We start from the raw sequence: 24,513 nt of genomic DNA, 5'->3' as shown, positions 1-24,513 counted from the left end.
TTCACTCGACAGTGTAAACATAGCTTAAAATGGTTAACCACCTGTCAAATACCTGGCTTCCTTAGGGAATTATAGGAAGTACCTGGTCAGTATTGCTGCTCATGCCTTGCACGCTGTAAAACGTTTTAAAACGTTAAGTTTTAGCGTACTGGCTGGTCTCCGCTATCTTTTCTGTGGTTTGAAATGTTGTAATTTTTTAAAACTAGGCTGAATACATCACTTTACTATGTTCCCTAGAGTTGCCCTGTTACCAATTACAAGTTACACTGGCTTAGAGTTTGAACCTCTGATTTTTGAGCGCTTCCATTTGGCCCATCTGCTGAGCCTGGGACCTTAGGAGGATAGTATTTCTTTTGGGGCAAAAAAAGAAACTCTTGAAATGTGATTAAGTCATATATGGACCAAGAATCCAACATTCAGAACTGGATGAAAATAGCATATGGAGATTCCTTTTTGGGTCTGCTGTAGAGTGAAATTTATACTAACACAGGGAACCCCGTACATACAAGGCCTTGTGCAATATTTAAGCTTTGTTTTAAGGATGGCATGCTCTCCAGTGCTGCAGTCCAGACAAAGCCCCAGGCATTATTTAGGCAGAAGGTTGACAGTTGCATGGGGTCTTGTCATCTGAGTTGCCTCTCAATTTATTTGTTAGGACCTCTGCAGAGTAAGGAATAAATGCTACAAGAATTGGCCTTCACTTTGTTCATCACAGAATAGGTAACATTAAATTAGAATCTGCAGCTTTTCTGATTCTTTAACAAATGCTCAGAAATAAGTATCCATTTTCATTTTGCAGCACACAAAATCATAACTTCTAATGGAAGATGTTTCTGGTTCAAAGTTTTTGCAGCCTAATACGTTTATCCATATTCATGGGGGAACATAGAGAGCTGTAATTACTTTTCTAGCCTACTGAGTGCCTGATTGTTTCCAATATTTATTCTTCTCTTTTCCCACTCAGCTGGGCGACACTGGTCGGTACACCTGCATTGCTTCAACCCCAAGTGGCGAAGCTACATGGAGTGCATACATAGAGGTCCAAGGTAAATCAATTAGGGTCTCTCTGCATGGAGAAAATACATAAAGGAAAATCAGAAATTGAAATTGAAATGCAGAATTTATCTGACTCTGTCATAAATTGCCAGTGCAGATGTGAACAGCATTTAGCTTACAGCTGCTTCCTGTCTATACTCAGCATTTCTCTCTCCTTTGTTAGAGTTTGGAGTCCCAGTGCAGCCACCGAGACCCACTGACCCAAATTTGATTCCTAGTGCTCCGTCAAAACCCGAGGTTACAGATGTCAGCAGGAATACAGTAACATTGTCATGGCAACCTAATTTGAATTCAGGCGCAACACCAACCTCTTACATAATTGAGGCCTTCAGGTATATGAGTCTCGTGGTCTTGCTATACTTACGCTTGTATACAACATGTTGTTAAAGAAGCACATGCTAACCTGCCATTGTGTGTGTTTTATCCTTAGCCATGCATCTGGTAGCAGCTGGCAAACTGTAGCTGAAAATGTGAAAACAGAGAGTTTTGCAGTTAAAGGGCTAAAACCTAATGCAATTTATCTATTCCTTGTGAGGGCAGCTAATGCATATGGACTAAGTGACCCAAGCCAAATATCTGATCCAGTGAAAACTCAAGGTAAGCTTTTGACACTGAACATTTCAGGTGTCCACAGGGGCTGTCACAAGTTGACTGAGCAATACCAGATGCAGGAATTCTGGTAGCTTTCGACTGCCTGCCTATCGTGGCTGTAATATATACTACATGGTAAGAGACAGTGTTTAAACTTGCATTTCTCTATAACAGAGACTCTGAGAGCTGCTTAGACAGCATATTGCATTGCCTAAGGGAACCCTAGTCTCTCTTATCCAAAGATAGTTACATCTTGCAGAATAGCTCTTGTTAGCAACAACAGTAATCTCTGATTTTTAAGTTATCATGCAAATCTTCATATTCCATGGAAATGTTATTATTATGTGCAGTGAATCAAATGAGGCTTAAGACTGAGACAGAGAGAGAAATAGCACATAATCTAAGTTGGTTTCTGCTGCATTAGGAAAGAGAGAAGTTTAAAATTTGAAGGAATTGGGCATCATGAGACAGTGAAGAAGAGGTTTTGGCAATATACTAAAAGTATTTCAAGTATTACAAACTATTTCAAGTAATACAATTATTGAAAGTAAAATAGTAGGGAAGAGAGATAATGCTTACATATAGCCAAGTGGAAGAAAAGGCTGGGTAGTGGTGGATGAAGGAGTCATCCACTGACTCCGGCTATGACTGAAGTCCAGGTATGGACTGAATCTGGCTATGTACAATTTAAAATAACTTTGTGTTCACTATAGAAAATAAATGACACCTATGATGGTGTACAGGGAATAACGCATTGCAACTTTGCAGCCTGCATTTTTCCAGTAGAAATACTTAGATTCTTAAGAAGGGAAAAACTGGACATATTCTTTTTCAAAGTAAAAGTGACAGCGATCATCTTTTTTTTTTCTGCTTTTCCTACTTACTGGAGAAATTGACCCATTGGCTTATTAAGAGTGCCTGTGTTGTACATTTGTTTCTTTGTTTGCATAAGTAAGTTCATGTCTGTTTTTGAAAGGAAGTCCCTTAAAGGAAACAAAGCATTTTCCTTTGGTGACTTTTCACTTTTTCTGAAGTTGGTCTGAAAACAAGTCTTTCTCATCTCCCCTGGGGAGTGAACAATTTCACATTGCTGTCCTTTGTTATTATGCATTTCTCCTGATGGGTGACAATTTCAATGGATACATATAGACAGCAGAGTCATGGCCATACGGAAAACAGGGATTGCGCGGGTTCCTAAGTTTGTTACCAAGGAGAGATTTAGTAACCTTTTAGTGATTTCTGTATTCCTGGGAATAGGGCAACATGTTGTTATGCAGGCAGGCTGCAGTGCTCTGCACAAGTCCATTTTTCACGCAGTTTCATTCCTGGAGATGAGATGAGGTATGGGGTCTGAATGTCCCAAATGAACTGATTACTGACCCGACTCTGATAAACAGCAAATGAGGCAGTGTTCTGATCACTCAACAGAACTGAATGGTTTATAATGGCATGGAAAAGCTTCACTGTCCTCTGGGTATCTAGTAGAGCTAAAGACCTGAGAACCACACAAAGCCTGAGTGAAAATAACAACCATAGATAAAATTTTCATCAGTATTAAGAAATGTAATCAAGTTCTTTAAAGCAGTTCCATTCTTCCAATACCATTTCAGTTTTGAGTAAGTTGTGGTCTAGCTAAGCAAGTTCAAAAATTTCCCAGTTCACTTCTGTCTAGAGGGTAGACTTGTCCTAAATGCATGTCCAGACCAGGAACTTAACCTATCTTCATCTTTACCAACATTAACAATATGCTTAGGTGTTCTCACTGACAGTCCCTGTCTTGAAGCTTGGAGGCGAAACAAGAAAACACAAGTATTGTAGTATAGCACAGATGTGCAAATGGCTGAGCCTATTAATAGTTTGATTCATATTGTTCATGACTCATCTTTTATGACTAGCAAAGATAGAACTAATTATTCCACTGACTTTCCTGTTACATTCTAAGCAAGGTGATATTTAGGCAACACTCCAAACAGAAGCTTCTGTCTTTAATGCTTTCAAACTTTTGGAGGAGGGAAATACTCTGATAAATGGCCTGTTTGTTGGAACATACTACATGTGGACACAGCAGTGACTCAGTGGAGGGGTTTTGGGTTTTATTGTTTTGTTGTTATCAGTGTTCCTTGTTAAGAATCCAGATTTGTCACCCACTGACTGCATGCTAACCTCAGTTTGCTTCTTTAACTGAGAAAAAATCCCATCTTCTTGTAAATATGTTGAGGAAACTGTATGATAAAAGTTCAAAGCGACATAGGCTTTGTGTTCCCAAATGGGAGCTATATTTCTGGAAAGAAGCTTGTCCTCATGCCTTGTCCTAATGCAGTCTTACAATGGTTTTGTTATTATTTAGGCAAGACCAAAAGCTGGTAAACTGGGAATACGACCACCATGCAAAAAGCATGCTTTACAACTGTTGCACTTCCATTTAATAAGTGTCTTCTATATCAGCATCAACGGTGCTAGCCAAACCTCAGCTTTCAAGATAGTCTACACACCTACAGTGACTTACTATGGTAGTTGTAGTTGTTATACTTTAACATACATGCAATTTCTGTGTACTCTCTCTTTGGCACTTCTTGTAAGCAGACAGGTATGGAAATTTCCAAGATCTTCAGTGAACAGAACCCTTGAAGATTTCCTGATCTTGCTTTGTCACTTATGGAGGTCAGGCAGGGAAGTAGTAGTAGGCTGGAGCAAAGTTTATATAATGCATTATTCTGTATCTGGAATTAGATTAATTAAAAAAAAAAAAAAAAGAAAGAAAGAAATCACTGTAAGTACTTTTCATGAATTTCCCAGTCTGTGATTTTTAGCCATAGTCAGCATGGTATTTGTTTAAAATGAAGCGATCGAAGAGAGATATATGAAATCAATACAGAAACTATGTTACTCTGCTGTCCATAGTACATGTATATTTTAGACACCCTATTAGTGATTGCCCTATAAATTTTATACGTCTGACAGTCATTCCGTTTCAGTTAAATATGCTTTTTAAGGGCTCCGCATGCAGAAAATATGTGTTTCTGTTGTACCATTGCATATTTTGAGAGGAATTTGTCCCTTCATGTGTATGAACGGTTCTTTTAGCTGTAAGATAGACCAAATGTCAGAAGAGCCAGACAGCACTCAGCTGTGCTCTGCCTCCTGTTTGCAGAAGTCACATGCCATCAGAGGAGCTGCAGCCACGTGACTCATTTTTCTTTTGTTCAGTTGTTATATTTATTTTGTAATTAAAAACAGTAAGTTTGCCCATGAATTTATCTGAAGAGTCAGCTTCTTTATAGGTTTCTTAGTCTCTTGGAATTTGCAATGGGTAATAGAATGTTTTCTCCTCCCAGCAGGAAAGAATGAAGAGATGCTGCTGTAGTAATTTACAAAAGACAACCCTGAGTGTGGTTTTTCTTTTTATGCGGCATTTCCCTTCGGTTTCTCTCTGTCAAAGAAAGTGCAGTGCATTGATTTGGTACTACCTAAGCATTGGTGATTTGCTCAGGAAAATACTTCATGTAGTTTTTTCTTACATAATTGTGAAGTACTTAGGGTAAAGTTCATTGGTGATAGCAATACATACTTTATGATATATTCATTTGTATTTGCATACACTTATTATAATAATCTTATATACTTGTGAGAATGGAATCTTAAATTATTACAGATGTTCCACCAACAAGTCAAGGTGTGGATCACAAGCAGGTCCAGAGGGAACTAGGTGATGTGGTACTACATCTGCACAACCCTACTATCCTTTCTTCCTCCTCAATTGAAGTTCATTGGACTGTAAGTATAAATCTGTATCATGGAGGTGGTTATATATACTGCTGAACAGCACTCTTTGCCTGCAGTGGAGTCATGGTTGAAGAAGCTGTGTAGTTTGTATGCTTGCAAATGTTTTTCTCTGGAATGAGTGCTCCTTGGGCTTTGCTTTCCTACTTCATTAAATTTTGTCCCATTTTCACCAGCTTATGTCTCCATAGAGAGTGCTGCTTAAAATATGGTGAGAGTTTCAGAGTCCTCCTCTGGAAGCTAAAGGACTGATCAAAGCCTTCTTAAGTCATATCATTTGAAGCTTTTGCACTGCTTTCAGTAAGAAGTGTATCAGTCCCCTAATGAGATAACATGGGCACTTCCCTGTCAGTCACCAGTGGAGAGAAATACTGCATAATTCTGTTTGAAAGTGTTAACTCCATCCTACATACATACTGAGAAACACACCCAAACCCATATAGCCTCAACTGAACCTGTCCTTTCCCACAGTGCTATAAGTACACACAGTACAGGGAGAAGAGACGAAAAGGGCGAATGGTTTTCAGATGTTGTGTTGACGTTGTCCTGGCGGGAGGAAGCAGGAGGCTGGCCGCATGGAGGGTATAGCAGAGGAAATGAGAGTGAGGAAACAATACTGTAGGAGTCCTGAAGCAAGGGGAATGGGAACATACGTGGAAAAGATTCCAGTAGGCTTACAAGGCTGAGGCCTCAGTGAGAGAAAGGATTAGATATGGCTTACTGTGGGAGACATTTGGCAAACAAGAGGTAGAAATGAAGAGAAGGAACAACACAGGAAGCTGCAAGTACAAGCAATGAGATAAGAAAACGTAATTCAAAGAAGAGAACGTTTAAAATAGAATGCAGAATGAAGAAAAAATGGGGGATAATTATACCAGGTGCAGGAATAAATCCAAAGGGAGTGAGCTTTGAGGCCTTTTTAGGACTTCCATCTGAACATGTCAATATATTGGTAGAGACAGTGCAGGAGAGCACAGGGTGTAGCCCCTGCCATGCCATGGCAGAACATTTTGAACAGGAACAAAAGGCGTTTTGACTTTGTAGAAGAGCCCTAGCCCAACGGAGTCCTGGTCCATGACCAGGGCTCCTCAGTGCTGCAAGAGTACAAATAATGTCTGCTGTGTTGGGCGGTAATTACACTGTCACCTGCAGTACGGCCACCTGCAGCAGGCAATCTCCTGCTTTAACTAATAACTTTAAAACGTCTTTGAGGTTCCTAGCACGATTTTGTTTGACCTTTACGTACAGAACAACCTTTTCCAGACAGGCAGTTTTTGTCGGTCTCTTGGGTGGCCTGTGGCTTCTCTGCAATTTCAAAAATAAGCATTACCTCAGTTTCAGCTAACACATGCATTCTTTATGTGATTATTAAAAAAGAAACGTGTTGTTTTTTGGAGTAAAATTGCAAGCAAACTGTTTTATTATATCACTGTATGAGATTTTTGAAAATAGGGAAAATCTGATGCACTTTTTAGAAGTTTTTTGTTGTTCTTATTGGACTTTCTTATTCATCAGAAATTGAAACTGATAGTGAATGCTCCGTGAGAGATTACTTGTATAAGATAGCTTTCTGTTTCAGCTATAGCCAAACACATTGAGTCCCACCCTCGTTTACATTAAGATCTCTTTCTGCATACATGTGATATAAAATGACCTCAGTCTAAAAAGCACTCAGGACCACTGAGTATCATTTTGATCTGCTTTTCCACGTCTCATCTGTGTTACCATACTGAGTTTTATGAGCCTGTTCAGAGTCCTCTCAAAACAGCCCCTTCCCTGCAGCAGAGCAGCCTCCCGCTGAGTGGGTGGACACAGAGGAGGTGCTTGGACAAACCTGCCCTCTGACAGAGCCCAGCCTCATCCCAGCGATGGAGATAGTGCCAGCTGGCTGCCCTTTCAATTCACTTTCTGCAGAAGGAAGCAGGCAGGAAGCGGTGCTCATTTCATGGATTTTGGGAGGCTTCCACACCTCGGGAGAGTTGGCAGGCGCTCTCTTTGATCTCTGTATTCATCACCCTGAGTCGCGGAGCTGTAGACCCCCTGCCCTTGCCCTCCCTCCTTTCCCCGTGTGCCCCCTGCCCTGCCAGGCAGATTTGGGTGGGCAGAAGTCTGGCCTGTGCTGAGCTCCATTGCTCCGTGGATGCAAAGGCTGTTCATTTCACGGAGCTGGGGCATATTATACAACTCCGTTATCCCCCCTTTAATGCCTTCATAAATCCACGGAAAGTAGCGCAGTTCTACCAGCATCAAACAGATTAATGCACTTGTGAATCAGGCCTGTAATTTGCTGTAATGCAAGGAGCCTTTATCTGCTTTGGCCGTGTTGTTTACTTTGAATAAAATGAACGGACAGGCCAAGGACCATGCATAGTGTCACAGATGTCATTCCTGGTTCATATTTGTTAAAGGATGTGTTGTGTGTTCTGCTGTCTTGCCAGGTGGACCAGCAATCCCAGTATATTCAAGGATATAAAATTCTGTACCGGCCTACGCCAGCATCCTATGGAGAGTCAGAGTGGTTAATCTTTGAAGTGAGGACTCCAACCAAAAACAGCGTTATCATTCCCGAGCTGAAGAAAGGTGTAAACTACGAAATCAAGGCCCGCCCTTTTTTTAATGAGTTTCAGGGAGCAGATAGTGAGGTGAAATTTGCAAAGACCCTGGAAGAAGGCAAGTAGGAGCCAGACTGTCTTCATCTTTCCTTTTTGAAGTAATAGTCTGGCCTGCTTTCCTCTGATATGTTCGTTATTTGATTTTGTTTGAAGTGCATGCTGTTTGAGAACAGCAATCTGCAGCAGAGGAGGCTGTGTTGGACTGATCATTATGTGAATTGTTTGGTGACACAGAAGTAAATATTCAGAACCACGCGCGAGAGACAGAGAGAGAGGGATGTGCAAAAATCCCCTCCAACACACAATGGGAAATGCGCTTTTTATCTTCGCTGCAGTGTGCACTCCTCCCTGCTGAGTTCACGGTCTGGTCACAAGTGACTTCTGTCAGATTCAAGCACTTGCTAATCACTATCTTGAGTAGATAGCAGACACCACAGAAATCATCAAAGCACTATAGCTGAGGGAATGGAAACCACATTTTTCGAAGGCTTTTATATCTGGATCAATCAGTAGGACAAAATGAAAAGATGAATGAGGGCAACAGATATAGTGGACTAAATTATGTATTTCCATCTCATACATGTGCTAAAAAGAGAAGGTTCATGAAGCTCTTCCTTTTGTTGTTGCTTAGGCATAATGGGTATGCAAGACGGCCCGTGCCTCTGAATAGGTATTTCAGTGCCTCTGTTGGGATATGCAACCTCTCCCCTTTCTCTTCCTTCCTCAGTATAAATGGCGTGTAGCTCTGGTTTATGGCTGCGAGTGGTTCAAGAGGTGTGCTTAACTGCGTTCATCCCAAGAGCTAAGCATCCAGTTTTTAGAAAGACTTATTTAAAATACAAACCATAAATTGTTATTATAAATGTGTTAATATTAACACATTCTGTCCTGATTTTAGTAAGTTTTGCATTACTCATTATTATTATTTACACACTAGAGGAACTGAGATTTAGCATTCTATTGGGGTCAATTTATAGACTTTTATTTTTAAAAACTGTTGATCCTGGGTGAGATGATTTGAGACCAATGAGGAACTCAGTGCTCGGGACTGTGACATTCAGGTAATGAGTATCTGAGTTTGGAGAGTCTGGTGACGAGTGTGACTTTTCCTGCCCTGCAGAGCGAGACTGCAGCAGAACTCAGGAGCCTGGTTGCAGGTTCACATCGCTTTCCTTCTGTATCACTTTATCTTGTGGGCAAGAACTGCCCTCAGTGAAGGGTGGGGCATCAAAGAATGCATTTGTATAGCCCAGAAGCCATCTTCCTCTTAAAAAAGCTCACTTCTGCCTGTGACAAACTTAACCGTTCAATCCTTCTTTCCAAACAAACAGCTCCTAGTGCTCCACCTCAGAGTGTTTCAGTAACTAAGAACGATGGGAACGGGACGGCAATTGTGGTCACCTGGCAGCCGCCCCCCGAGGACAACCAGAACGGGATTGTTCAAGAATACAAGGTACGGCTGGCATGCCTGCATCCCATGGCAGGGGGGGCATTGCCCAGGTAGTGAGAGAGTAGGTTGTTCGTGGATGCTTGGCTCCATCTACTGGTTAGTCAGAGCAAATGAGAGAGAAAATCACTGAATCAAACTCCATATTTAGTAATTCTGTCTAGATGGTAGAAGGCAATTAAAACAGCCTCCGTAAGTCAAAGCAAAGGGTCAACACTCTTAATTAGAACAACACAACCACCTTCTTGCCTTCATTATAACTTGAGAAATGCGTACACAAGTAGAGAGGGAACCATACCTGTTTGAGTACCGTTTTGTGACTCTCAGACATTGGCCGAGGTAGTAAATATAAACAGGCTTAATGAGTTAAAAAGCTCAGGGATAATAATTAACAGTGTTAAGATCCGAGTAAATTATTCGTAACTGAGTAGTTAAAATAAATGGAAAACTTTCAAGTAAAGAATGTTCTTGTATAATAATAAATGTATTTAGCATGTAGAAATTTTTCTTCTCTTTCACACAACCACAGTTCTTATTATGCTATTTAATTTTTAACAAATTGTAAGTACGTTTTAAAATGTTTATTATTTGATGCTCATTTAGTAGCATACACTATTTATTTTCAGTTCAGATTGTTTTGTGATAATTTATATAGCAAAGTAAATAAAGCTTATTTTTCCTAAGCAAGCTACAGACATTTTAAATGTCTAGTTGTGGATATCAAGTAAGCTTTATAGCCACTGAGAGGCAGGATCTTTGGTTTCAGTCTCCTGCAAATGCACATTATTGAGAAAATTTTTCAAATGACAATGTCTTGGTTATTTTTCAGGTTAAAACACTGTGCTGTAGACATATATTCCTAGCCATCAAAACTCATTCTGCTATTTTTTTTTGCCTCGGTAGAAATGGCAAAGGGAAGAGAGCGCTAAGCTTCATGGTCAATTTAGAATAATAAAACGCCTTTCAGAACCTGGTCAACTGGTAAAAAAAATCAGTTTATGGCTTAGTTTCAGATATATAATATAATTGGAAAAAATACTTGCAAAGTTATTTTATTTAAAGACAAATCTTGAGCTGAAGAGATGGAATTATTTCCATCAAGAAAGTGCATCAGAGGAATGTTACGGTTGTAAGGACAAAACAATAAAAGTCAGGAAATTCATATTTCCGAGTGGATATAATACCTAACATACCTCCTAGCATTCAGAGGTAATAGGCTGTCAGGTGTAGGAACAAGCATCTTGTAGTGCTTGTGTAGCAGTAGGTGGCACACTGCCATGTTTCACATCTACATTATTGTGTGGATGCCGTTGTTTTCCTTTGTGCTTTTCACCATGGACAGAAAACAGACACAATGAATATACATGGAATTGCTATTTGAGTTGCTATATGTAATTAATATTTTTGTCTAAAAACTAAATAGATGCAGAACCAGTGATTTAAGATTAAGAACTAATAACAAGAAAAAACCAAATAAAAGTTGTGTAAAATTTTATCTTTGTTCTTTCCTCTTTGTTTTTCAATCTCCTATGTTTTCTCCCAGAAAAAAAGGTACACATATTTGAGGAATTCTTTTGTTTTTTCAGCAACTCAGATCTAAGGCAAAAGGGTGCCTACTTTAATTAAAGGATAAAATAAATAGGAAGGAGGATACCATCTTAATTGAAGAAGTGTCAGTAGCACACGCAAAAAGCCAGAAATTCAAATCACAACAGAAGTCATTCCTTCCTTCCCTAGCATGAAGTTAGAAATTCTCGTTACGCTAATGCTTTCTTCAATTATGTGTCTACTGTAATGTGAATTCCTCCGTCCTTCATAACATTCTAAAAGTTCGTTTTCACTTGCCTATTTAGGTATACAATCAAATATAATATGTCAAGTACTGAACAACCTGATGTTTAACTTAACATTCTTGTTTTGTGAATTTCTCCATGTATTTGAGCACCTAAGAACAAAACATTTTTATGAATGAGTAGTGCGTAGTTACAAGTACATAATAAATTGTTTTTATTGTTTGCGCACACACCATTGTACAAGGTGGCAGTAACAATTTCTGTGAAAGTGACATAAGTCAAAATGTAGATTTAAATCTTTTGTTTCTCTCTTTATCAAGTTCTTATTTACATAAGAGCATTTTCATGGACCATCCTTCAGGATTTAAGAGCAACATTACTAATATTACTAATAATTATACTACTACTACTGACTAAAACAGTCTCTACTTAGTATCAGAATATAGACAGGAGATTCTCTTCTTTTCACGTGCTCTGACCTGCTCTGCAGCAGCAGCTATGTATATGCTGTGTTGGGATTCTATTTCAAAGGAGCTTAAAATACATTTCAGATCCTCACAGTGTCCCACTAGCCTTGTTTCAACCCTTGGCATCCGCAGAAGGAAAAAGGGTCTTACAGTGTCCTGAAAATGAAATAAAATTTCCAGTGTCCAGGCAGAAATGGCTCTACAGAAAGGGGCCTAGCAATTGTTCTATGTGTGAAACTCTAGCTCACTCACCTGACAATCTCCACAGCTGTAGAATCGCACGAGGGATTAAGAGCAGCTATCTGCGTACTAAATCTTTTAGGAGCTCCAATGTCAAAAGCAAAATCTTCCCTCCTGTGTACAGTCAGCACAGGTTCAGAAAAGCTGCTGTTCTCAGGAAAGTTTACTTCTTTACAGATTTACTGAATTTAACTAATTTAACTTTCTGGATAAATATTCATTGTAGAGCAGTACATTTGTGGCAGGGATTAAAAAGGAAATCAACACAGCTTCATCAATTTTTTAGCAGATCTAGATTAGCTGCTACTTCACCTTTAATAGCAGTGGGGAGTTCAACCATACTCTTAAAAGCACTTGCCACGTCAATGGTGCAGGCCTAAAGAGATAAAAGTATCTCATCATATTGTTTCTCCCAGTCATTTAATATCACTGGTGTAATAAATGTATAAATGTATACAGTGGTGAAGTCGTTAGACCTGTGTCCTGATCTCAACCAAAAAATGAGATCCGATATCATGCTGTTGTCTCTCAATAGAAGATGGTATATTACTTAGTCCTTGCCTCTTGCTGCTATTTAAAAAAAAAAAAAAAAAAAAAAGATAACGTTTGGATTCCAGCATGAGACATTGGTTCTCTTGTGACCTCACATGATGAAAGACTTGCCCGTGCACTTCAGTGAAGAAAGCCTTGCTTGACAAATGATTCCCGAACAAGAGAATTGCAATTTCATTTAACTGAATGCTCTTACTTTGTTGTTTATGTTAACAGTTCTTGGCTATAGGGCTTCCCTTACGTGTTCCATGTTACTAATGCTTTTAGTTTTATTAGCACTGATGTCACTGGTTGAACTGTAAATGAATTGTGGTAAACCTATCAAATAATTTTAGTAGTTGGAGCTGCTCTTTGGAACAAGAAGTATCTTTTCAGTATTCATACAGTGCCTAGGACAGAAATCCATGACTGCAGGTGTTAGAGTAGTGACAAATTCTAGATTTCTTTATCCAGCAGAAAAGAATGTGTCATCCTTCCTTCTACTTATCCTTTGGTGTTGAATTTTGAACATTTATACATACCATACACTTACTTCCCTGCAGGTCTGGTGTCTTGGCAATGAAAGTCGATACCATATAAACAAGACGGTAGATGGTTCCACCTTTTCTGTGATCATCCCCTCCCTAGTTCCTGGTATTCGATATAGCGTGGAAGTGGCAGCAAGTACTGGGGCAGGACCTGGAGTGAAAAGCGATCCCCAGTTTATCCAATTAGGTAAGCCTGCTGGTAATCCTACCTATTGGTTTCAATGATTTTTGTTTGTTTGCTTTTGTCTTTTATGGCACCAGAAATACTTTCAAGGCAAGTGAAATAGATAGTGTTACTTGATCTCTGGAATAGCAGGATTTGACATTTCTGGTTTTAAACTTGCCTTAGAACTGCATTCTAAAGATGGGATTATAACAACACAGTTGTTTTTTTAATCTCCCAATTCAGCAGTGCTTTTTGGTTATTGATTTTTCAAACTGAATTTTCACACTTAAGACTGGTGCAATAAAACATGTAAGGGAGTATGAATCACTAAGCATTGGCTCAGTTTAGTTTAGGGATGTAATTTGTCTCGATCAGATTTTATGTTTCTTTATTGAAGCAAAAACCAAGAGCATGCTAAAATTAGGCACAATAAACATCAGCTATGTGTGAAAGCTAGTAAATAACCTGAGTACAGGAAAAAGAGGTACACAGATGACTTACAATAATCTTGACCTCCTAACTTCATTTACGCCAAACATCTCTCTGTCATAAACGCAGATCAGGGGCATTGCTCCTGGATGTTTCTGGGAGAAATGCATCTTTGCTGTTGGTTAGCTGAAGGTTATTTAAAATAGCTTTAGATATGGTCATATGCTTCTTTACCAGTATGCCTGTATCAAAATACCTTATGGTTACAGTATATAATTGTGAAAGCAAACTCAGCATGTTGCTTTGGACTTTATGTCCCGTCTGTCTCTGTATCATTAGTAGATCTTCCTTGTTATTTCACTTTTTATATTAAAAAATCTATAATTACTGCATGTGAAAACAAGACCGAATGACTAATATATTCTCTGAAAAATTACGTGTACATTTCCTTGGCTACTAAAATGAAGGTCATCTTTAACTTACTTAACTGATACAGGGATATGATTCCCAATTACATTAATAGAGATTTTACGACAAAATTGCACACAGCTTATATGATATCCCATTAATATGTCCAAAACCCCATAGTTACTTGTTGGATTGTTCCCTTCTACAGCCAGCTTCCATTCACAGCTTCTTACAGCCAGCTTTCCAGTCAAAGTCAAGTTTGTTCTATATGGCTTAGATTTTGAAAATTTTAAATGAGTGAGGCTTATGAGTGTAAAATAATGGGGTAACCTCAATGTTCAAAGCCAAAGACTTCATAACTATTTTTTTTTCCTTTTCTCTGTTGATAAGCAAATGCTAAATGAAGGTGAATTTTATAATGGAACTTAATCACTTTGGGGTTTTGGTAAGTGGAAAAAGAAACAAATGAGACTCTGTCAGGGTAAGATTTTTGCCTGCTTCTGGGTTCCTAGCCTTTACTGACACTGTGTTAGAAAGCAGGAAGCAATCGCACGCCTCAGAGGGTGTTCAAATGTGCGAGTCTGGTAGAATGCACGTATTTCCTTGTGGCTGGGGTTTGCTTTCATAGTCTGTACTGCTTGCTTCTAATTAAGTGGCATGGCCAAATCTACATATACTGTATAGAAATCCCATAATTTGGTTGTTATACAGCAAAGACCTGGATACAGGAGTCTTGTGGAGATCCACGCCACTAGAAGCAGCATAAAGAAATACCTAGACAGTGCAGCAGTCCTTTCAGCAACTGCAGGAGGCTGCTGAAAATTAGTACTTAAATTTAAGAGGAACACCCTTTAGTAGCACCCATCAACGTAAGATCATCAAGGGAGAGGAATGGCTGCAGTTTACCTAACTCTACCCTGTGATACAAGTTCTCCTGCAGCCCCCGCAAGGAATCGCATTCTTAGTTCTTGGATGTGCTCCCAGCATGGGGGTGGAGCAGACACTGGAGTTTTCTGGTAGCTCTTCTGAAGAAAAAATAATTTGTTGATGTCATCAATTGGCACTTTTCACCAGCAATAAATTACATGGTTACAGAGAGAGGGAAGGGAGGCCAGGGAGGGGGAGGAGAGAGGACTAAGGATGCTACTTTTAGAAGGCTTGAGAGAGTCTTGACTCCCTGTACCTATGTGCTCTAGGAACTGCGTGTTTGCCACTGACAGCTTCAAGTTTCTACGTTTCTGTCACTGATCCTAACTAATTTCCTTCAGGAAATCTTTTTCTGATACCTGAATTAGTACAATCAGTACAATCGGTTTTGGGGTTTTTTTTTAAACTGATTAAGAATTCTGTGTGTGGAAACAGGATATACTTTGTGGTTTAGATATTCACTTTTTTTTTAAGAACTTTTCATTAAAATCAAACGTCTGTTTCCTTATAGTGTGTTTTTCTTACAAAACTGTGAGACTAGGTTGTGGCTGGCCCTGGAGCATCCAAAGAAGAGGGCTTTTTCCCTAGCGTAGCCTATCTTCTCGCACAGTGACCTCGTATTTGAGTCTGCGCGCTGCGTAGGGTGCCTCCCGGGTTTGTGACTGTGAGAAATGCCTGGGCAGAGTTTCAGCCGGGTGTGCGACAGGAGGAAGCTTCACCTTTCAGAGGCCGCCTTCCGGAACAAGAGGGGAGGACAGGAGACATTGGATTGTCCGAGAGCCGAGGCGTGCAATGGCAGTCCCATGCATCAGCTGAGCTGTGATAACTGACCTTGTGCACGCACTTAACCTGTTACAAAGACAGGTATAAATTGTAAGCTCAAAGCTCTTTCATTTTTCCATGTCTCAGCTGACATGAAGCAGCTCGCTGAGCTGCGGTACCCCAGGCTTCCCGTGCCATCAGGGACAAGCCAACAATATACTTGCTTGTTATTCAAAAATCACCTTTCAGTGTTTAAAATCATGAGATCAACTGAAAAATCATGTGTCTTCTTAAAACACCGTCCTTGGGGCTTCTGAGTTTTCCTCTTGGCTTTTGAATGACCTTTTAAAGTTTTCTGTGGCATTCCAAGGGCTGGAAAACCATTTGTTTGTTTGTTTTAAAAGAAATGTTGATATTTTACATAAAGAAAGACTGCAAGAGCTTTGGTATTAAGGAAAAAAAAAATTGTATTTCATGAGAGCTAGCCACAGCTCACTATATTGTGCTTATAATACTGTGCTGTGGAGAAAAAAAATCATAGAATTTTGATTCTTTTTTCTTGTCACGACACTTTTTCTTGTCATGACATGTGACAAGACTTTTTTCTTGTCACGACATGTAACTTCAGGACGTTGGTTACAAAAATGCTCCGTACAGAAAGGTGAGAATTATCACAACAAATCATTTTTTGCTGATCTCCAGCCTAACCTTTGTACAGTGATGGGATACTACCTATGATAGCTTGGCAGTATTACCTATGCTTCTTGGCAAATAAGTAGTGAAATTTGAACATACTGCAACATATTTTGTTCAGGGTACCAGCTCTGAGAAGCACCATAACTGCAGTTAATGTTCCTCTTAAACGCATAATTTGTATGAATATATGGTATGCAGTTATTTATTAAGAGATGTCTGCAGAATTATTATAAATATTGAGTGCGTTATTCAACAAGTGGATGTCTCAAGTGTACAAAACACAAGAAAGTCTCATTGAATCTTTATTATTCTGATTGCTTCATTTAGGATATGCGATTTGTGAACTAGCTAGCATGCCTTCAGGGATATTATTCTGTCAGCCCTTCAAGTACTTCTAGTGTGATAGTTGTAAGGTTTTTGTTGATATTTTTGTCTTGTGGCCTGCAAATGACTCGAAGAAAGTATCTGTTTTTTTCCCTCACAGCAAACCCTTCCAAACCAGTTTAGTGCTGTCTCCTCAAACTGTATGTTATAAGATTGAAGTGGAAAACTGATATTTTTCCAGTTTTGGATACGTATATAACTAGAAAGGAGACAAAACAGCATATTCTTAACCTGGTAATATTTTACCAGATAATTTTCATATTGCATCATGCACACATATTTGAGGAAAAACTCAGACATTATGTTGCAGATTCCAGGTGTTTTGCAATTTTTGAATTGCCAGAATTAGCAATGTCAACAAAATTTAGATCTTCCTACTTAGTGTTCACACATTTTGTATACTAAATGAGACAGGCATATGGAAAAGTACCACTCCATAGGTTGTACACGTGCAAGGCAAAGTTAAGGTTGCTTGCACACCTGTGAACCTGGAATTTCCTGTCTTTTTTGAATCTGTGGCATTCCAATCTTAATTGTATTTTAATCTGCTATTTAACATTTAAGAATGTAACTGTTAGTTTTTACATTATTATTAATATTATTATTAATAATAATATTTAACATTAGAGAATTAGAGGTCTCCATTCTCAATGTAAATTCTAATTAGTTTTCGTTGAAGTTTGAAACTTGGAGCTTCAAGACAGTCGAATCGAGTAGCTTGCGAGCAATAGCCATAGCAACATTATCTGTGATTAAAAAGAAGGCTCTTATCTTGAGGCAGAAGAAGAAGGGATGAGTCACTGTGATAATATGCTGGTTTCAGGGAGTTATGGGATCAGCCTGCGCCAACAACTCTGAGGCATTTTCAAGTACATTAAATGCTGCGGCTGCTACTCTGGCAGTAAGATGTGCTTTGCCGTAGAATGTTTATGTTCACTTATTATTTTGGCACGTCTCGCCGAGGAGTGCAAGCAGGAACAGGAATGTTGATTATGAACCGTTTATATCTCAGTCAAAGCTTCCAGAAATTTCCCGGGATGAAGAAAAAGTACTTTTTTTAGTTCAAGAGCTTTTTTCCTGACTGATCATTCAGGATCTCACAGGACTATTACGGAGAGGGAAGATGCCCTTCTCCAAGAAAGGCTTCCAAGATAATGTTCCTGGAAATTTTTAGTAATAAGGGGTTCATTAGATTTAATTCCCTTTGCTTTATATTTAGCTTACTTTCTATTTTTGAATTGTAAGAGGAGCAGAATGTGGGTCAAATGTGGCCTCTTGAATGCCCTTCCATCTTCTTTTCTATGATGCCATTTATATGTCTCTACATGAACACATACGCATTTTTCTCTTCACCGTGTGTGTAAATATATACGACCTAATTTAATGTAATGGCTCTAACAGTCCACCCATATACAATGTGCCATAAGATTAGTTTCTAAAGCAAATATATTATGATGCTCTTCTTATGCTTGCAATGGCTAGCAAAATAATACCATGTAATGAACCTTAACTAAAAAATAGAACAATAAATGTTCAAAGAAATTCTTCAGTATTTTGTAATCTTCAGACATACATTGACTGAGCAATGCAAATTGTTTATATATAGATAAGATTACTTTCTTTCTGTATGGCTGAATTGTTGACGAATTTAAAAAGCATTCTTATTTGGCTTTTGAATTTGTGATTATTTTTGCCCTGGATTTATTGTTTTAAATATATATATTTAAAGGATTAGAGAAAAAATATGTATCAGTCTTCTAAATTTATTCAGCACCATAGGTTCTCCAGAAATCTTTTGTTCTATTCCATTAAGGTGTACAAGGTAGTGTAGCTGTTTAAAAACATAGAAATAGTAAGCTTACTCATTTTGAAAAGAGACTGATGATGCAAGTTTTCAGATCTCAATATGGCCTCAGCTGCAAAGAGACAAAAGATGAGATAGAGAGTGACAGATTTAATTCATTGGTCACAGTATACTTTATACGTTTAAGCCCATCTGGCCACTTGAGTGGAACTTCACTTGGCTGTCTCCATAAAATCTGAAGCAACCCATCTTAACCTTGCACAAATAGGCATGAAATCTATAAACCCAGCAGACACAAGGGGTGTATTAGTAAGAAAAGAATGAGTCTGCGTGATGAACTTTCAGACTAGGCAGTGCACTCAGGATCAGAGACGATAAAGGGACCTGAAATACGAAATAAAATTTCCAATAAGATAGCAGTCAAAGGCGGTGGTGATTCCTCGGCAAAATAGGTATTTGACCTTGATGTCGCAAAAACTGAGATCTGGAATTCTTCACTGGAAGAAGCTGTTATTAATTTAACCATTTCCCATTCAAAAAGGTATCCTTTTCCAGAGGAGGTTTGTTATTTGTATGATTTGTTGTGATTCCATCTCCTGATTGTATTGCGGTTTCTTATATTTTATTTAGGCTTACTTTGGAGTAATGCAAGACATGTCATCATAAAAAAAATAAAAATCTATCCACTGTTTAGTTCATAGGGAAAAGGTATTGTTTTTTAAGTAAGTAGGTTTTCATTTCTTATATGGTTTATATTAATAGAATTAATAACAGCACCTTTCTCCTTAAAACACTCATCTTTCATTCTGAATATGATGTCACTACCCATAGTAAAAAGCAACTAACTGTTGGATTTACACAAGAGTAAAAATGGGAATTTCAAAGGCTAAGCTGTGGAATGTGTAAAGCAATATCTGCTCTGAATAAAGGTTTCAAATTCTTGCCCTCACCCTGTGCAGTAATGAAATTTCCAGTAAGTGCTCACTGTAGTGGTAAAACATCAGGAAGGCAGTATTTTGTCTTTGCGTTGTTTCATTTCAGTTAGAAAACACTAACTGAATATTCTTACTGCTGTTCCTAGAAGGTTCTTGCAAAAGTTCAGTTCAGAACAAGCAGAAAAAACGGATTCTTACAGGTGCTTTATTAAAAAAAAATAAATTTTAAAGTGTGTGGGAAAATGCATGTTCTTTTTTTTATATGGGATATTTAAGGATAAACTGTTTTTGAAAAGGGCTGCTTGTTCAGTAATAATAAGACTGCTTGACTATTTTTACCGATTCATAACTCATTTTTTAGTTATCCTTTAGCTTTTTCATCCATGTCAAGAGGGCAGGATTAGTTATTTTGTACTTTTACTTCTTTATGTCCTTTTAAATATTCAGTCTTATTTAATTGAGGTCGAAGTGAGAGACTGCAAAGAGTACATGAGACTGTGTAATACAAGATTTAAGTCATCTGTCAGGAACTGCTAAATTAAAATGTATCCCTCAGTACCAACCTCATGTGAAAGTACTTTGAATTTGTAATTCTTCTGTGATTTTCAGTTATGAGAGTGGATATTTGGGTAGCTGACTTCTGCCCATTCGCAGAGCTGAAAGAACAGACTGTGCATGTTTCATACTTGAGCTTTCTTTTACTTGCTGTGTTCTTTGCTGCCTTTCCAAATAATTTTCTGAAGCTGGTGTTGCTTTGCTAAAATAAAAATTAAAAATATAGCAGTCCCCAAGTTTGAAATTTATGAGCCTATTTGTATGCCTAGTGGCCTGATTTTAGCGAGTTTTGTAAACAAATGAGTCAGTGAAGTTGGAGGTACCTGTCTTGTATGGAAAACAAACCGTTTCTATCTAGACCTATAAAAAGAGATTTTGAAGAGCAGTCTTAAGGATTTTACCTTGAAAAACTGGACTACGGTTATGTCAGTTGTTTTCATGCTGCCTTTTACAGTTGCTTATTCAAATTAATTGGCTATTTTGGGTGTCTGTTTTTCAGATTCTCATGGAAACCCTGTGTCTTCAGAAGATCAAGTCAGTTTAGCCCAGCAGATTTCTGATGTAGTAAGGCAGCCTGCCTTTATTGCTGGAATTGGTGCAGCCTGTTGGATTATCCTTATGGTCTTCAGCATCTGGTTATATCGCCACAGGAAGAAGCGAAATGGACTGACTAGTACTTACGCTGGTATCAGAAAAGGTGCCGTATTATATATTTCAGTCTGCTGGCTGCTGAATGCCTGTTTACTGGCTATTTACTTTATCATCAGTCTCTCGTTCTTCTAAGACTCGACGCAGGAATTGTCAAATCACTTAAATACTTTCAGGAAGTGTGGGCCAAGAGCCAATGCAGAAAGCAGCAATATTTACATAACGTGTTAAACCCGGCTTTAAAGCATAGCAAAATACCTAGACTAGCTTTTCATAAAGATACTCCTACAAATGAGAAATGTAAAGATGGATTTAAAGCTGGGAGCTCCCAATATGCCCTTGCTACCTGACACTGTACCATCTGAAAAGGAGCCAAGTGGATGGTAGCTCACTGTCCCTCCTGTTCGGTCCTTTGCTTGCTGCTAAGGTTACTAACAGTGGTGTACATTACAGTAACGCTTTTGGTGCGTGTACTTGAATTTCCTTATGTTCCAGGGGAATGTGGTGAAGTGGCTGTTTGCAAAAGCAGAACAGTCAATAATACTTTCCAACACTCTTTCATAAATGCTGTTGTGAGACTGTTCGTTGGGACTGAATTCTGGGGCTATCACATCTTGCATCTGCATTCGGTTAGAATGGCAGCAGTGGGACTAACTTAAAGCACTCTTCGTTTTCATGTTATTGATAACTTTTATGTCAGATTGTCGGTGCGCAATCAGTGCTTTACAGTATACTCTGTGACAAACAAAACTAGAATCTCTACCTGGAAGATCTTCTGGAACAAAACCTTGATTTCTCCTGATTCAATAATCTTTTGATTAAGCCCCAATGTTGAAGCTGAATTCAATAAGCTGCAGTTCATTACATCTCAAAGCAGTACCTCACAGGCACTCCTAGAGTAAGAACCATAAATTCTGGCATGCATCAGAAAATGGGAGATCCTGCTTTTGAAGGAATAGAGGGAGAATGTTTGATATTTAGCAATCAAAAGATAGACCTAGGCTTAAAAGGTATGCACTTCTTAATGTATGAAAGGTGTCATGAGATTACGTTCTTTAGTCACTTCAAGAATGAATGTGTGGTGGAAAAGACAGATAGGCAAATATAACATAAATGTTTTTAAACAGTAGCGGTGTGTTGCTATGAAGAAGAAGCAGTGCTAAAAATAGGAACTGAGTGAGCGGATACATGGAAATAGTTCTGGAGTCTTGCAGAGTTTAGGTGTCCTCCGTGCTGTTAAAGTATCAAAGCTCACGGTAGATGTCAGGCACAGTGGTTGTAGCAGAGTTGTAACCACAGAAACTGAGGATGAATTTCACCTTTGATTTAGTTCTGCTAGGATTTCTTAGATAAGACAGAGCCCGACATACCGCTTCATTGGCCTGCGCTGTTTTGTTTTACTAATAGCATGCTGCCATACTGCCTTTCTACAGTTCTATCAAACTAACATCACTATGCTTTCAGCAGTACCTATGATTAAGCAAAAGGCATACAATTTATCCTTAAAAATGGTTACTTTAATGACATCAGCTATTGTTCAAAACAGCTGTGTTTTTCGATATCTGTAAAAATATCTTTTGTGTAATTTGGTGGGGATTTTAATGAAAATACAGAGAAAAGTAGGGTCTGCATCTCCGTTATCAAGTATTCTTCAAGGAAAAAAACATCTTTAGTGAAATATAAATTGCAAAGTAGTTTGCCACTCTGCAGTGCATCAAGCCATCACTGCAAGCCCAAACTTTCTTCAGTCTTGCATTTATTTATTTATTTTTATATTTAGCTTCAGGCCTGACATCTGTTAAAATACTTCACTACTCCCACACATACATATTGTACTAGCACTCTTACACACTCAGAAGAGTTTATTAATAGAAGCTCTGAGAATTAAGTTGTTTTTTCGTGTGGTAGCGATAAAGATTTCATTTAGTTGAACCTCTGTTCATCTGTTCCTCAGTTCCTTAAGAAACGAAACTAGGTTTAGTACTTAGATCATGGAAGAGTAATGAGACAGTAGTTTAAGATTTTTTTTTTCATGTCATTGCGATTGCAAATTAATTTTGAGGCACTTGATTCTCTTTTGAATAGCTCTGGTTTAAATGCACCTTCTATTTTAATGAAAGCTTGTTACTATGGTTCTATATTTTTGAATGTAGCTAAATTAAACTTGACTGTGTGAAAAGGCCTAACTCAAAGAAAATACAGTGGAATTCCCAAGATAAAGAGCTGTGCTACAAATGAAGCCTGAAATGGGCAAACGCTCAGAGGTTTTTCTGTTTTTGCTTAGTGTCATATCGCTGGAAATAAATTGGCTTGGTAAAAGGGGGGAAGAACTACAGCATATCCTAAATTATAACAAGACACTCTGGACTCCCCCCAAATGTCAGAGTTACTGTAAAAATTAGATTAAGCAGTTGTTATCTTAGCCAGAACCTTTTATTTCTGTGACAGGTTTGCTGATCAAATTCTGTCTCAAGGCTACTTTTAGCGAATATTTTATTGTTTCTCTTACATTTCTCTTTGCTGTCATTAGATCGAAAAGGGCAATGTTAGCCTTTTTTTGCCCATCAGTGATAGAAAAACTATACTGTCTTGTCAACAGGAGGGGGAGCATGTGCTAATAGGAAGAGCAGATGCTAGTGCTCTGTGTTTGGATTAAAGACCCTATTGATCCAGACAGGATTTATAGTAGCTGTGAGAGTGAAGATTGTCAAGCAATGTCATTGTTCCGTTGTTAACCTTTCCCTCTTAAAGCCAAGAGTTTAAAGGTAGAAAGGTGTTACATTTCGGGAGATCTTTTACCTTTTTTTATAATTATATAAGAAAGAAAGCAAATAACTTTTTTTAACAGTCTCCTCTATGAAAACAAAAATTAATTGCTGCAGTAGATTTTAGTGCCTTTATTACAGTGCAAGTTGGTGCCATTCTTGATTCAGAGACGGTAAAACAGCAGTTCTCTTTGTTCCTTTATATGATTATTATTTCCTTACTGAATACTTAAGCGTGCCTATTAGTTCAGCGTAATGAGCATTTACTTAGTGAACTGCAGATAAGATTCAATAGGACCTTGATAAGGCTTTGTTAAGGAATTTGTCATTCTGCATTCTAAAATGATTAACAGTGTGGGGGTTTTGTTTGTGCTAGGATTTCCAGAAAAACTTAAAATAAAAAAACCGAGGGGTGTTGACAGGCTAAACCACGGTCTGGTCCCCTCAGGAGCACAATAGAATATCAAGCTTCGCTTTCAGAATGGTACCTGCAGAGACAAGCTTTTCTTTCTGAATCACAAATTTAATTTTACTTCTGTATCAATGTGACTGAACTACTGGGTTAGTTATATACGTTTGTTTTATGTTCAGCTGTCTGCTAGATTTATACTAATGTGGTATGTTTCCCTTTCTCTCTTCAGCTTAATAACCAGTTTGTATTTTGTTTTGATTTTTCAGTCCCGTCTTTTACCTTCACACCAACAGGTATATATTTGCACTTTTCCCCCCTTCTTTGTTACTTTAGCATGTGTTTGTGGTACTGTTTCTCTTTTTCTGACATAACCAGCCCAGCTGTTCTGAAGAGTTTTTTAAACAATTTCATTAATGACAGGTATCATTATTTTGTTCTCTAAGTAGTGTATATTTGCTTTGTAGCTGACACTTTTTTCCGTTTGTGTGTACCATTTTGTAGCATACCATTTGATGCAAGCATGCCATTTTGTAGCATGATCCCGTCAGTTTGTAAAA

General features: G+C 38.3%; 1 protein-coding gene across 1 annotated transcript in view; it reads left to right on the top strand.

Moving 5' to 3' along the window:
• The window catches only part of ROBO1 (roundabout guidance receptor 1), a gene marked incomplete at both ends in the record, with an annotated part of 537,364 nt that overhangs the window by 474,974 nt on the left and 37,877 nt on the right, over nucleotides 1-24,513 (top strand). The window contains 9 exons of the mRNA XM_082336493.1: nucleotides 965-1,046; nucleotides 1,220-1,388; nucleotides 1,487-1,653; nucleotides 5,300-5,421; nucleotides 7,866-8,097; nucleotides 9,371-9,492; nucleotides 13,081-13,252; nucleotides 20,631-20,828; nucleotides 24,223-24,249. Coding sequence (XP_082192619.1) covers nucleotides 965-1,046; nucleotides 1,220-1,388; nucleotides 1,487-1,653; nucleotides 5,300-5,421; nucleotides 7,866-8,097; nucleotides 9,371-9,492; nucleotides 13,081-13,252; nucleotides 20,631-20,828; nucleotides 24,223-24,249 — 1,291 coding nt within the window. The remainder of the gene's footprint in view (nucleotides 1-964; nucleotides 1,047-1,219; nucleotides 1,389-1,486; nucleotides 1,654-5,299; nucleotides 5,422-7,865; nucleotides 8,098-9,370; nucleotides 9,493-13,080; nucleotides 13,253-20,630; nucleotides 20,829-24,222; nucleotides 24,250-24,513) is intronic.

This window comes from Platalea leucorodia (assembly GCF_965183815.1).
Source record: "Platalea leucorodia genome assembly, chromosome: 2".
NCBI lineage: Eukaryota > Metazoa > Chordata > Aves > Pelecaniformes > Threskiornithidae > Platalea > Platalea leucorodia.
This window is presented reverse-complemented; position numbering and strand designations above follow the sequence as displayed.